General features: G+C 41.3%; 1 protein-coding gene across 1 annotated transcript in view; it reads right to left on the reverse strand.

Moving 5' to 3' along the window:
- The window catches only part of ITGA8 (integrin subunit alpha 8), a 174,045-nt gene that overhangs the window by 18,968 nt on the left and 139,900 nt on the right, over positions 1-15,177 (reverse strand). Inside the window, exon 28 of the mRNA XM_048838037.2 lies at positions 2,566-2,667. Within this exon, the coding sequence (XP_048693994.2) occupies positions 2,566-2,667 (102 nt within the window). The remainder of the gene's footprint in view (positions 1-2,565; positions 2,668-15,177) is intronic.

Raw genomic sequence — 15,177 nt, forward strand, 5'->3', positions numbered from 1 at the left:
ATGTCTGGTCTGTGCTGGGGAGACTACGGAAACATCGGTCACGTGCCAAACTGGGAAATCCACCTTCAGCCAGGCCACCATTGAATTTTTGGGATACATCATCTCCCGGGAAGGAATCCATACAGATCCACAGAAGGTGGAAGCCATCCACAACTAGACAGCACACTCGGCCCTCTGGGAACTTCAGTGCTTCCTGGACTTTGCAAATGTTTATATAAGATTCATTGCTGACTTCTCTCAGTTAATAACTCCCCTGACTTCCCTCCTCCACAAAGCTCTGCAATTCGCTTGGCCACCCAAAGCCCAGCTTGTGTTTGATCAGCTAAAGGCTGCCTTGACCGCAGCCTGATCCTGGCACACCCTGATCTGACTCATCCATTTATAGTGGAAGCAGATGTGTTCAATGTGGCCCCTAAAGGGGGTACTCCCTCAGCAATTCGGGCCCCAGTCAGTTCTGCACCCTTGTGCATTCTATTCCCAGAAATGTATCCACACTGAGATGAACTATTAAATACTGGACAAGAAGCTGCTCACCATAAAAATGGAATTTTAAGAATGGTGGCACCACCTCAAGGATGCTCTATCATAGAACGGGAATACTACGGGGGAAGCAAAGAACTGACTTTCGAGGCCCCTATCTCCACAAGCCTGATACCCTTGGAGCCTCCGGCTAGGCCGTGGTCTGCTATCAACCTACACTTTATCATGGAACTCCCACCATCTGATGGTCACAGTGTGGTCTTAATGGTTTTGGACCGCCTGACCAAAATGGCCCACTTCATCTCCTGCAACCAGCTGCCTTCTGCCAAGACAACCGGCCAATTTCTACTGCACAATATGGGCTGACTCCATGGACTTCCAGACCACACAGTTTCTAACTGAGGCCCACAATTCAGCTCTTGCTTCTGGTGTGAAGCATTCAGGCTACTGGATGTCTGGATATCCACCTCCGTCACATACCACCCACAAACAGATGAACAAACAACAGGTGAACCAAGTACTGGAGCAGTACTTGAGGTGCTTTGTAAATTACTATCAAGACAACTGGTCCAGCCATATGCAGAGTTTTCCTACAATAACACTGACCATGCCTCTATGGGTCAGAGCCCCTTCTTTGCTAATTACGGTTCCCCTCAACATTACCAGTAGCCTCACCAAACCCTGCTGCCATTGAATGGCTCCGATAGATGCACCTGATTCAGGAAGAACTCAAAAATCACCTAGAAGAGGTATAGAAGGCCTACAAGGGGCATGCAGATCATTGGTGACAAAAAGCTCCAGTATTTATCGTAGGCCAAAAGGTATGGCTCGCTGCCAAACACCTCCAGACCAGGACACCCTCCCACAAACTGGACCACCAGTTCCAGCAGATTAACTTGGTTACCTTCAAACTCCAGCTTCCTGTCTCTCAAAATGATGGAAGAACCTGCAGGTCTAGAACCTGGGATCATAGGGGTTTTTGACTGTTGATGCCTCCCCATCATCACAGGACACTTAGGCTGGGCTCCCGTAAGAGGATCCTGTGAGGCTGGGCTCGGTAGGAAATACCCAGCAGGACCTGAATGGCAGCTCCTTGTAGCCCACTGACTGGCTGGCACCAGTATTTAAGCCAGGAAGTCATGACAGGGAGCTGTCTGAGCAACAACACAGACTGCCTGCCTGGCTCTGCTTCAGACCCTGCTGTGAGTGACACCAGACTCCGGCTTCTGACCCTGCCTGCCTCCTGACACCAGACTCTGGGTTTGCCCTCTGGCCTGTCTCAGACTCTGACCTTCTGGTACCCAACTTGGCCTGATTCTCAACTCCTGCTCTGACCGCCCTTGCTCTGGTATTGACAAAAAATTTACACAAAAATTGAGTCCCAGAACTCCTTTCCCCAATAATCCAGGCTCACCTAAACCTCCCCCTCTCTAAAAGTAAGGGGGTGTGATTCCTAGACATCGAACTACCTTATTTTAAGGGGAAATGATGTAATTAGATATCACAAGTCTGCAATTATTTGAGGGTGGAAATCCAGAGGATGAGTGGAGGTCTTTCTGAAAATCAGGACATAAAAGAGTAACTCCATGACAAACAAGGACAGAGGGTTCTATGGAAAGAAAGAACATACTTTCTACTCTTTAGGCATGCTGCTGATTGGGAGGAGACCAGTAACATGTTTAAAAACAATGAACATAACAGAGACAAGATGGTGAAAGTTGCACAAGGTTTTCCCTTCAGATTGTTTGCCCACGGTAAGAAATTACAGGGGTAATTAGAGTTGGCTTTGATGGTACAAAGATTTTTCTGCACAAAAAGTCTAACATAACTGAAATTAAAGCAATGCACAATGTTACAATTTGTAAAAGAACTGAGCAATTAATTTAAACTGGAGTTCACTGTCATATCAGCTTCATGTAAAGAAGAGCAATAAGAAGTTTCATTTAAAAAGAATTCAAGGAACTCACACAGGAAATACTGGTTTTGCTTTTCCATATGTATATATAGAAAACCTTCACAACTGTGAACAGGATGACCAAAGTAATTTATGTGCTTAAGTCTTAACATATTTTTTGTGATACTTACTGCTATGCTTCCCTCAGGGTGTTTTGTTGGCTGCACTTTATATGGCATCTTCTTAACTTCAAAGGACACATTGGAAAAAAGGGTATACTGGTAATTATTTCTCTGGAAATACAAAAAAAGATTTATAAGGAATACATTTAAATTTGAAGATTTATACAAGAAAGACATCACATACTTTGACTGTAAGCTCTTTGTTGTACACAATGGTACTGCGGCCTACAGATGGTACCACAATACAAAGACAACAAAAATTGAAGAGTGAAGCTGAAAACCTAAATACTGAATGCATTTCAAAGGTGATGAGGGATGCACCTGCAAAAAGTGCACATATTTACCAGTTCAATAGAAGATTTGTGAGTGCAAATAGGGGGTTTTGTGAGTGCATGTTATGTTTAGTTTTGAAATGAAGCCTTGAATCTCCAATATCAGGAAAAACTCTGTGCGTCTTCAGATTTCCAGGCCTATTTTCAAACCTATTTGTTAGGATTCCTTGCTGCTCTAATATGAATTGGCCATACAGTCCCAATGAAAAATGCCAGTCCAAGACTATAGGAATAAGCAGGCTTATCTCAATTTACCCATTTTGGTACATTTAAAATAAAACTGATTAAAAATATATAAATAAAACTATTTGTCTTTTTAAAGTCCATCAGCAATTGCAATAGGAATACAGAATGATCGTGTAGCCCTAAATAGGTCCCATCAATAGCAGTTTTATTTGGTCTTTCCTTTGATCTCTACAGAAAACCCGAGACATGCTGCTTGACCTTTACTATTCAAAAATGCATCCCTCCTTTAATTAAGATTCCTCAATTTAGAGATGGTCTGTCTTTATTGGATACCATGGTTTTTAATCTGGTTCAAGTCAGAAGCAACAAAAAACTTACCAGCTGAAGTTCATTCTGGAACTTTTAGATGAAATGGTTTCAGCCCATTTCCTAAAGGTCAAAGGAATATAGGAATTGCCTACATGGGCTCAAACAAGGGTCTGTCTTGTCCAATATCCTGTCAGTGAGTCTCCCACTAGATTTCTCAGGAGAAAGTGCAAGACTTGCTGGAGGCAGTTAAGGGATAACCTATCCCATGCAAAAGTTTCCTGCTAAGCCCCATTAGTTAGAGACTGGCTTAAGTCCTGAAGCATGAAAGTTTATATCCCTTAGAAAAAACTCTTGACTTTTTTAAAAAGCATTTACTATTATAGCTCTGGATATTCTTGTTTTCCATAATTATAGTTCAATCCCTTTCTGAATCCTGTTAAGAGCTTTTGGCTTTAATGATGTATGATGACAATGGGTTCCACAGGCTAATCATGCTTTGTGTGAGAAAGCATTTCAGTTATCATCAGTCTGAATTTGCCACCTTTTGGTTTCAGTGAATGTTCTTGTATCATGAGAACAGAGGTTCCAGATCAACCTTCTCTTTATCGTTTATCTTTTGTTCCTTTTATTATGTCCTCTCTCATTTGTCTCTTCTCTCAGATAAAAAATCCTAATCTTTTCATTCTTTCTTCATAAGAGAGGTTTTCCATGCCCCCTAATCATTCTTTCTGCCTATGTTGCAACTTCTGTTATAATCTTTCTGAGATGGAGGAGTGAGCAGAACTCAACACAGCATTCCAGATGAGTGTGTACTGTTGATTTATATAAAAATGGGGACCTCGTAACCAAAGCTACCCTAAAATTTGGCACCAGCTGCTTGCAGGCTATGTTGAGTGGCCAAGGAATGAATTGGCATGGAGTCTGAATTACTATAGTAACATGAGCCAAGTGTAATTGTTACCTGATACACATCCAAAACTCACTTTCTTTTAGCCCCTTGCTCCCTCAAACACTTATGAACTTTCCACACTCTCTAGAGTTAGCTGAGCAGTAAAGAAAGCCAGTTCTATTCTTTTCAATTCATAGTTTTATTTAATAATCCACTTTAAAAAGAAACACAATACTCCCCATTTTCTGACACTTTTTGTGATCTCATTCTGTATCTTATACATTATAGTGCTGGATTATCCTGAAATATAATAACTGTATTATGGGATAGAAAGGATTTCATTTTCTTCCATTAATTGTACTTGTGTTTAATTTTTATTCTTAACCCTCACTGTCCTTTCCCAGGAGAGGATATAGAAAGTCCTTTTCATTTCTCTCCATCCAGGGCACATTTTGGGGCTTTGTTTCTTTCACAAGACTCAGTTTCCAATCAGCTAGTTTTTGTTCTCTCTCCTGTGCAAGGTGTTGGTTTTCTCTGGGATTTCCTGTGGCATTAACTTTCTTACCCTTTTCAGTTCAAGGATGTTTTCTCCCTTTTCAGCTGCTTCCCAGAGCAAAAGGAACAGAAGACTCCAATTATCTTCCTTCGCTATTTTCTTGCTTGTTATGTGGGAAGGATTTTTGTGCACACATACCTTTGCATGCACTAAACCTGGACTTTTTGCTTGAGCATGGAGCACACACAAAGTTGGGCAGCTTTGTCAGCACACACACACTTCTGAAAATTTTTCCCTCTCCCTTTTTAAACAGTTTGCTTGTCAAATATGTCAGAATATTTACTGGTGACATGAAACCAACATACTTATTGCCTTATGGAATTCATTTGGCTGTGCCATTACTTAGCTGTCTTAACATACTGATAGCAGTGGAATGTTTAATATCACCACATATTAAATTGCTCCTTTAGGCCAATGTTAGGAATGAGCAATAGAGAGAAATCTGCCTTAAGTGACCACGAAGGGACAGACAAATCAGATCCGCAGCATAGGTGTGTGGTGTTGAGATGCTGCTTGTAATTATTAGAACTGGGAGCACTGGCTGTTGGGCGCCTGAAAGGACAGGAAACAGGAAGACGGTGGGTGTGGGGGGGAGTTGAGGAGGTGGAATGAGAGCTACTGAGGGTGCAGCAGCAGGTTGGTAAAGAGGTTTCCACTTTAAAACTAAAGTCCTGTTGACGTTTGTTAGTACCTTGCCTGGTTGCTACAACATTTTAGTGATGAGGATGGATCTTCTGCCTCTGAACCCACCTGCACCCTTTGTGCAAAACCCAGGTGAGCCTCCAATTGCTTTTACTACCTGGATCCGTATGTTTGAGACTTATCTACTTGCAATTACTGCTACAGAGATTTCTGAAGTAAGAAAGCGTGCTCTGCTAATCCACTGCCTTGGAGCAGAAGGGCAGTGTATATTTTACACTTTCCCCCTTGCAGATGATAAATATGAGACTGCACTCACTGTATTGAAGAACTTTTTTGTGCCAAAAGTGAATGTAGTCGCTAATCACTACAGATTTCGCCAGCATGAGCAGAAACCAGGGGAGACTATAATACAGTATATTGCTTCCCTGAGGAGTCTGATTGTAACTTGTGACTTTGGGAATATGGCAGATGAGATGATTAGAGACCAGCTCATTGAGAAAACAACCATGCTTTGTGTAAGAGAACGTTTACTTCTAGAACCACAACATACACTAGAAAAAGCAATAACCATTGCTACTCAGATTGAGTTAGCTACAGCTGAAGCCAAAATAATGAGCATGGATACAGGAGGCACAGTCCAGGCTGTGAATCCTTTGCAGAAAAGTTCACTATTGCTGCAGTCAAACGATTACAAGAGGAAAACGAATGGAAAACCACCAAATCAGCTAATTCAAAATACAGTAAAAGCATGCTTTCGCTGTGGATCTCCAAAACACTTTGCAAGCTACACAGGATGTCCGGCAAAAGTAGCTCAGTGCAATCATTGCAAAAAGATTGGGCATTTTGCTAAAGCATGTTGCAGTAGCCAGTTCAGTCAACAGGTGCATGCAGTTACAATACCAGATGTTACTGTGCTGAGTGTGGACAAAATCACTACTGCACATATTCCAGAACAAATGAAGTGCACTGTAAACATTTCCACCATACCCTCAGGCAAATCATACTCTATTCAGCTAATGTTGGACACTGGCTCAGCAGTATCCATACTACCTGATTCCATCTATTTCCATTACTTTAAAGATGTGCCTCTTACTGAACCCAAATTTCACTTGGTGTGCTATTTGTAAAACCATATTCCAGTACATGGCTGCCTGCCAGCAATAGTTACTTTTGGTGATTGCTGTGTAACTGCAGAGTTCTACATTGTCCCAAAGGCACTCCTGTCCTTGGCAGAGATTTATTGGCTGCTTTAAATCTCAGGCTAGTTAATGGGTGAATTGATCTTCCTCAGCAAAGCACTCTCATGGTACACACCAGTTTCAGCTGGGACCCAACACCAGGTTGAGGAGAAACTTGGCTGTGCTTATGGGTTTCTGCATAAAGTTAAAATGCAGAATAGTGTGATGCCTGTATGACAGAAGTTGCAGCACTTACCCTTTTCAGTCAGGGAAGCTGTTTCAGAGGAACTTAGAAAACTGTTCAAAAGGACATTATTGATGAGATTGACTCGTCGGAATGGATTTCACCTATAGTAGTGACACAGATGAAAGGTGGAGGCATTCGCCTTTGTGTGGACTTAAGGGAGCCAAATAAAGCTATTGTGATTGACAGCCATTCTCTTTCTCACATAGAAGAAGTATTTGCAGAACTCAGTGGAGCACAGATGTTTTCTACTCTTGATTTTCAGACCACATACTACCAGGTTATATTGCATGAAGATAGCAGAGACCTCACAGCATTTATTACACATAAGCGACTATTTCGTTTTAAACGTGTTCCATATGGTCTCAAGTGCCTTCCAAAAAATGATGTAATTGATTCTGAAGAATCAACATGGAGTTCAGTGCTATCTGGATGATATTATCGTGTTTGGAAATATTTCTGAGGAGCATGACAATAACCTGCAGTCTGTACTAAACTGCATCAGCAAAGCAGGCCTCAAGCTCAATAGGTCCAAATGCAAATTTAGACAAACTGAACTCTCCTTTCTGGGGCATACAATTTCACAGGCTGGACTAAAACCTGATCCAGATCATATCCTGGCAATTTCAAATGCTCCTCCTCCAACAGATTTGCAAACCTTATGTTTCTTCTTGGGTCTTACCTACTGATATGCAAAATTCATTCCCAATTATGCTTCTAACATTGAACCATTATGAGAATTACTACAGAGAAGTTCAACCTTAGTGTGAACAATGGATGCACAAGCTAGTTTCGAAATGGTGAAAGACTTGATTGTACATAGTCCAGTACTTGCACTATTCAGTCCTGCATTGCCCACAATTGTAACTACTGATGCTTCTGATTATGGACTTGGGGCTGTCCTCACACAACTTCATGAGGACAACACAGAGAGGACTGTTGCATTTGCTTCAAAGACACTAAGTAATGCTGAGAGGAAATATTCTACAGTCAAAAAAGAAGCACTTGCTTGTGTCTGGGCTACTGAAAAATGGAGAACTTACCTATGGGGCCACACGTTCAAGTTGCGCACAGACCACAGCCCTTTGACGACATTGCTCACCATGAAAGGACTGGGAAGAGCAGGATATCGTATTGCTAGATGGTCTGCAAGACTACTCTCTTTCAATTATGAACTGGAATTTAAGCCTGGAAACCAAAATGTGGTCGCTGATTGCCTCTCTCGCCTGCCTTTGCCTTCACCAGATGGTTCACTGGAGGATGAGGATGTAGTAGTTGCGCTTAATACAAGCACTCTTATTGCAGTTACAAAAGAACAACTTCAAGCTGCTTGTTCAGCGTGTCCAATTCAACAAAAACTATGGGAATTTTGGACAAAGAGATGGCCCAGTAACCCTAAAAACCTTGACCTAGTTTTGCTGCCTTATTTTAGAGTTCAGGATGAACTTTCTTTGCTCGATGGCTGTGTGCTACGAGGTACACACCGGCTACTTGTGCCAGAAGAACTACAGTCAAAACTCATATACCTGGCACACGATACTCATCAAGGAATTGTCAGAACCAAACAGTGACTACGGGATCTGTATTGGTGGCCAGGGATGGACTCTCAAACTGAAGCACTAATAAAATCTCTATCAAGCATTCTTACAACTACAATACCTACCTGCGGAAGTGAAGAAACAGATTGATAGAGCCAGAAGAGTTCCCAGAAGTCACCTACTACAGGACAGGCCTAACAAAGAAAATAACAGAACGCCACTAGCCGTCACCTTCAGCCCCCAACTAAAACCCCTCCAATGCATTATTAAGGATCTACAACCTATCCTGAAGGATGACCCAACACTCTCACAAATCTTGGGAGACAGGCCAGTCCTTGCCTACAGACAGCCCCCCAACCTGAAGCGAATAATCACTAGCAACCACATACCACACAACAGAATCACTAACCCAGGAACCTATCCTTGCAACAAAGCCCGTTGCCAACTGTGCCCACATATCTATTCAGGGGACACCATCACAGGGCCTAATAACATCAGCCACACTATCAGAGGCTCGTTCACCTGCACATCTACCAATGTGATATATGCCATCATGTGCCAGCAATGCCCCTCTGCCATGTACATTGGTCAAACTGGACAGTCTCTACGTAAAAGAATAAATGGACACAAATCAGATGTCAAGAATTATAACATTCATAATCCAGTCGGAGAACTCTTCAATCTCTCTGGTCATGCAATTACAGACATGAAAGTTGCGATATTACAACGGAAAAACTTCAAAACCAGACTCCAGCGAGAGACTGTTGAATTGGAATTCATTTGCAAATTGGATACAATTAACTTAGGCTTGAATAGAGACTGGGAGTGGCTAAGTCATTATGCAAGGTAACCTATTTCCCCTTGTTTTTTCCACCCCCCCCTTCCTCAGACGTTCTTGTTAAACCCTGGATTTGTGCTGGAAATGGCCCACCTTGATTATCATACACATTGTAAGGAGAGTGATCACTTTAGATAAGCTATTACCAGCAGGAGAGTGGGGTGGGGGGAGAGAAAACCTTTTGTAGTGGTAAACACCCATTTTTTCATGGTTTGTATGTATGAAAGCATCTTCTGTATTTTCCACTGAATGCATCCGATGAAGTGAGCTGTAGCTCACGAAAGCTTATGCTCAAATAAATTGGTTAGTCTCTAAGGTGCCACAAGTACTCCTTTTCTTTTTTCATAAAATCCTGTGTCACTTGCCAAATGCATGATAAGACAGCAGTGATATGTACCTCTCCATTACAGCCTGTTCCTCTTCCTGAATCTGCATGGGAAAAAGTGGCAATTGACATTGTAGGACCCTTTGATACTGCTCCAAGTGACTGCCATTATGCCATCACTTTCATAGACTATTTCAGTAAATGGCCTGAGGTAGCATTTACATTGCAAATCTCTTCTGCTACAATAATTAAGTTCCTCTCTTCAGTTTTTAGCAGGGAAGGTAACCCCAAAGAACTGGTTTCAGATAATGGTAGTCAATTTACTTCCCTGGAGTTTGAAACTTTTCTAGCACAGAGGAACATTTTACACAGAAGGTCATCCCTATATTACCCTCAAGCCAATGGGGAAATAGAACGGTTTAACAGAAGTTTGAAAGAGAGTTTGCAAATGGCTAAACTGGAAGGGCGATTGTGGATAACCTTCACTACTGATTTCTTGCAAGCATACCGAGCTACCCAACATGCCACAATGCAAAGATCAGCCGCAGAGTTACTGCATGGGAAAACAGATGAATACTAAACTGAACATTGCTGGAATGTTAAAGGCACGACCTGATGCCCCAAGCGAGGATGATGTGAGAAAAACAGTTGAACAGAATCAAGCAAAGTATAAGGCTTTCACACATAAGCACCGGGGTGCTAAGGAACCAAAGTTTGAGTGTGGTTCCTTTGTTAGATTAAGAAAACCTGGAATTTTACGCAAAGGGGACCATAAATTCTCAGCTCCTCTTAAAATCATAGAGAAGAAGGGACCTTACACCTATCGACTTTCTGGTGGGCAGGTATGGAATCCTTCTTATCTTGCACCTGCCTATGCACCAAGAGGAGATTATGCCAACACCCAGTCTGCATTGGATGACTTCACTGTAATATCAACACAACAAGACAATGCACTGGAACCGGGGCTTGAGACACGGCCTGTCAGACACAGACGACCACCTGTCTGGACTAGAGACTATGTTATGTAGCATCTACAGTGTTTTCAGTGTAATATTTCTGCCAACAGTATAGTGTCTTGTTTCATATTTGTTCCTGTGGTTAGAACAACGTTTATTTTAATTGGGAGAGTTTCTTAAGAGAGGAAGGAATGTGGTGTTTATACGCTGCTTGTAATTATTAGAACTGGGAGCACTGGCTGCTCGGAGTCTGAAAGGACAGGAAATAGGAAGGAGGGGGAGGGAAGTTCAGGAGGTGGAGTGAGAGCTACCGAGGGCGCATCAGCAGCTTGGTAAAGAGGTTTCCACTTTAAAAATAAAGTCCTGTTGAAGTTTGTTAGTTCCTTGCATGGTTGCTACAACAAGGTGGTCTTCTAATAAAGAAGGACTAGATTGGCACTCAATAGAGATAACTAGTTTGGGGCAGTCACTTAAGACAGGAGGTTGCCTAATAAGAATGATGTTTTATATAGATTTCATGGCGTTTAAATTGTGTAAGCCAGAGTCTTCAGAGCAGGCATCTTGTTCTTTATCTTGGTCACAGATTATTTTCTTCTTTTAAAGCTTGTTCCATTCCTCAAAACTAAATTGACAACATTCTAATTCTTAGACAAAGTCACATAAATACTTGGGCATTTCTCATTTCTGCTGATATATTTTACTGTGGTTTACTAGGATACATGTTAGGAAATTTACAACTCCTGCTGCCTGAAAAAATGGTTTATTAATTCAACTGTTCACGTTGGAATAGGATTCTGCATGTGATTTATAAATGAACTCTGCCATGAAGGTGATAGGGTATGTTAGATTATGAAATGAACAGGCTGTAGAGAGATAATTCACACAATGTGATTGGCTAGTGTACAGTACAGGACATTAACTCTCTTCAAATGCCCTGTACAGAAACGCATCACCCATAAAAAATAAATCCTTTCACCTACTGTGTATGGTTTATTTCATTTTCAGCTTATATTAGCAATAACAACCTCAGTGAAGGGCACTTCCTGGGGATTAATAAACCTAGGCTGTTCCTTGGGCCATCAAATCCTCTCGACCAGTCATTAAGCTCCAGGAAATGCTTTGCACCTTAATCTTTATCGCTTAATAGCAACAAAGAATGTAAAAGACTCTATGTGTAGTCTTTATATCCACAGGACAATTTGTTTGTGCTAAAGGTTACTAATAAAACATATCTGGTTAGGAACAACTGCAGACTGAAGCCTTTTAGTTGTCCAAACACCTAGTAGATATTGGAAGCTGTCTCTGTTTCCCTCTTATGCAGTCCTGTTTATAATTCTCAACTAATTCTTGAGGAACAAAATTTTTCCCACCAAAGAATGATTTCAAGTCTCTCATGTTTAACTATTCAGTGTTTACTGGAAGCAGTGAGACCTGTGGTTGGAAATACAAGCGAAGGGCTCAGTTACGGCTCTAAGAGCAAGGGGAAAGAGGTCATGCACTGCATAAGTGGCAGTGTCTAAAGACACACACCAGGCAGAATGCCTTCACGGACACTTGCCAGTGAAGGTTCCAACAGCTGTGGAACAAGTACAGTACGTACTCCTGCAGCTCAGTGCTGCAACTGTTTGCCAGTGCCCTGCAGGCAAGGGAGATCTAGAGCAGATTGGGAGTGTTTGTTGCTGCTACATCTTCCTCATACACTCTTTGGTAAACTAGATCCTTTGCTTTATCAACTGCGAAACATAAGAGAATCTGGAATCAACAGAAAGTGCTTCCAATAAGCGTGCAGTGCAGTACTTCCCTACTTACTGTCCAGACAAACCCAGGGGTAATCTGTAAAGAGCATGAGGCTTTGAAAGCCTTTGAAATGGGTGCGCTACAGTCCAAGTGTGCTTTAGTCTGAGTGCAGAGTAAAGTACAGGACAAACATTAGATCAGGCTTGCAAGTCGTGATACTGGGGGAGAGTGAGAAGGCAAGAAGCAAGTTTAGCCAACTGGACAGGAAAGGTGAATCTGGTAAGTGGTCTCCTTTGCCCTACAGTGGTGCTCCAACCCGCAAATGAGTTCCAGAGTGCCACCGACTGCCACTGCAGCCTTGAGGAATGCTCATTATTTATGAGATTCTTTTCCTTTCAGGTACAGTACACTGAAACCTCTCTCAGTGGAGGACTGGGTGGCTATGTATTTTCCTTATTCTAGGCCTTGCGCTGAAATGGAGCTCTTCCCACAGAACTGAAGCTTGCTGTATACAGACATCATGTTTTCTGACAGTGCTGGTTTAACAATGTTAGTCCTGCCTCATTCCAACATGTTCCCCTTCATTTCCACTGGCATCTGGCACACTTAGAAGAAAGTGAGCAATTTACTGTTACCATTTAAATATGTGCTTTGGGAATTCGTTAACTTTCTCTCCATTACTCACACCACCTAGGAACATAACAACTGGCAAGAAATAGAGTAACTCTAAATGCAGATAATGAGGATTATGCAACAATTTACTGTGATATTACATTTCAAAAGTAGTGAATTTATTATTATCATGAAGTACATGTTATTTATGACAGGCATGCATATTCCTGCAAAAATCAACACACCCACTTACTTTGACCCATTTGACACCTTGTATTGGGTTTTGTGCATTTTTCATTCATTTAAAGGGAATATTTTGAATTGAAATAAAAGACAGCAATTTTGCCAGGGTTTCATAGAATTTTAAAAATTCAGGTTTTAAGGATAATTGATTTATATTGTGCATTTGTTTCTTGAGATTTATAAAATATAATAAGACTCCCATCTGCTGCTCTGGGCACCGTTGACATTATTTTAAATATTACAATAAAATCAAAACCAGTAGCAATACCCCAACAAAACTCCATCCCCAACACAACCCAGTTGGTGGGATTTTCCTCACCAAACCTCCATTCCCTCCATGAATCACTCCCCATCCCAATATTTTCAGCCACTCATTTTTCTCTTTTACTTATTTTGTTTTCAAATTAACAAAGATTCCTTGAAACTAAAGAAAGGAAAGCAAAATCCCTTGACCCCTGACTTCCGTGTCATTATGTTGGTGCTGCTAGAGGAACACAATAAACTTATGGCTGTTAGTAGTTGAATCAAAATCAGCTACATAGACTCCCTATATGGCCTATGAGATCAGTAAGACCTCTCCAATCTGATTTTTCATGGCTTTCCTTGCATGTAAAGTTACTGTGCAGGCTGCCAGACTCTGCCAGTCTATTCTTAGGGAACTTGGCTTGGTTGCAGAATAATGTGTTGGATAGTTACATGCAAGCCTCCCTTAGGCCCAAATACTTTCCCCTGCATAGAGAACTAGGCTTTCTGAGTGGAGTTGAAGGTGGTCAAGCAGGGACAGAATCCTTCTCCCAGGTGACAAAGCCATTCTGCACGCACATGGGTGCTCACACCAAGATCTGATTTTTTTTCTTTTCTAGTTACTGCAGTGCATGAAGACAGGCATGGCCAAATCCAAATGTATGGATTTATGTACGGGCCAAGGAAGGGAAAACAAAAACCCTTCTGTGGAATCATGCATATTCTCTAGGCATTGTTCCACTACCTACTATATAGCCAATTCCATTCATACATGGAACTCTTCAGGCCCTGTGAGTGCTTGGGAGAAAATTTATTAATAATTTTCAGGCACTTTTAACACAGATTTAAACAGCAATTAAGAAAGAGTTGTGCTCTGCTCCCTGCCATGCTGGTGAAGACCTGGCGGAAGAGCTTGTAGTCTGGAAGGGTGTTACAAATCAGAAAAATGGTACAAATTCACCACTTAGGGATACATTTTCAGAGCAGCTGTTTCATTGCCCAATTCACACACACTACATTAAAATGTACCCATTAAACAAAGGTCAAAGAACACTTAGGCAAGATCTCCATGGATCTCCCTCCAAAGGTTTGGCTTAGTACCACAGCTTGCCATGACCGACATTTCAGCCACCATGGGTTGAATAATGAAAACTATTAGATAAACATCTTTACTATAAATTAAAGAAATGATAGAACCCTAATGGAACACAGTGTAACATGACCATATAAGGTTATTTTTTTTCATTAATCAGGCATTTAATGATTTGCTGGCTCAGCAAGTCTGACTCGATTAGTTAGCTTATGTGGTGGTTCTTATTTACATCCAAGCTTTGAAATAAAGCCAGAAATGGCTCTGCTTCTTCTTGGCCTCTGTACAACATCCTTCTCTATCTTTGTTGGCTAGTTAGGACACTCAGAGCTGCTTTGTTTACTCAAACATGTCTAATTATTGCACTTCTTAAAACTGCAATTTGTGATAAACGTTTTGATTTTAAGGTGACAGATGACAACTGCCATGCGGCAAAAAGGTCAGCAATTGTCAATCAAACCACATGGGAAAAAAGAGAGATTATATATGACTGAATGCCAATGATGACAAAATATACAATCAGTTTGTACATTCTTTGAAAGGAAATATGAATTGTTAAGCCTAGCATGAATCACATTGGATCAAATTCTCATCAGCAGTGTACTAGTATAACCGAGGGGAAAATAATGTACACAGTGACATAGTTGATTGTGCTATAAATATAAACTTTTCTGTATTAGTAAGTACAAACAATTCTTTCTGC

The sequence above is a fragment of the Caretta caretta genome, chromosome 2 (assembly GCF_965140235.1).
Source record: "Caretta caretta isolate rCarCar2 chromosome 2, rCarCar1.hap1, whole genome shotgun sequence".
Taxonomy (NCBI): Eukaryota; Metazoa; Chordata; order Testudines; family Cheloniidae; genus Caretta; species Caretta caretta.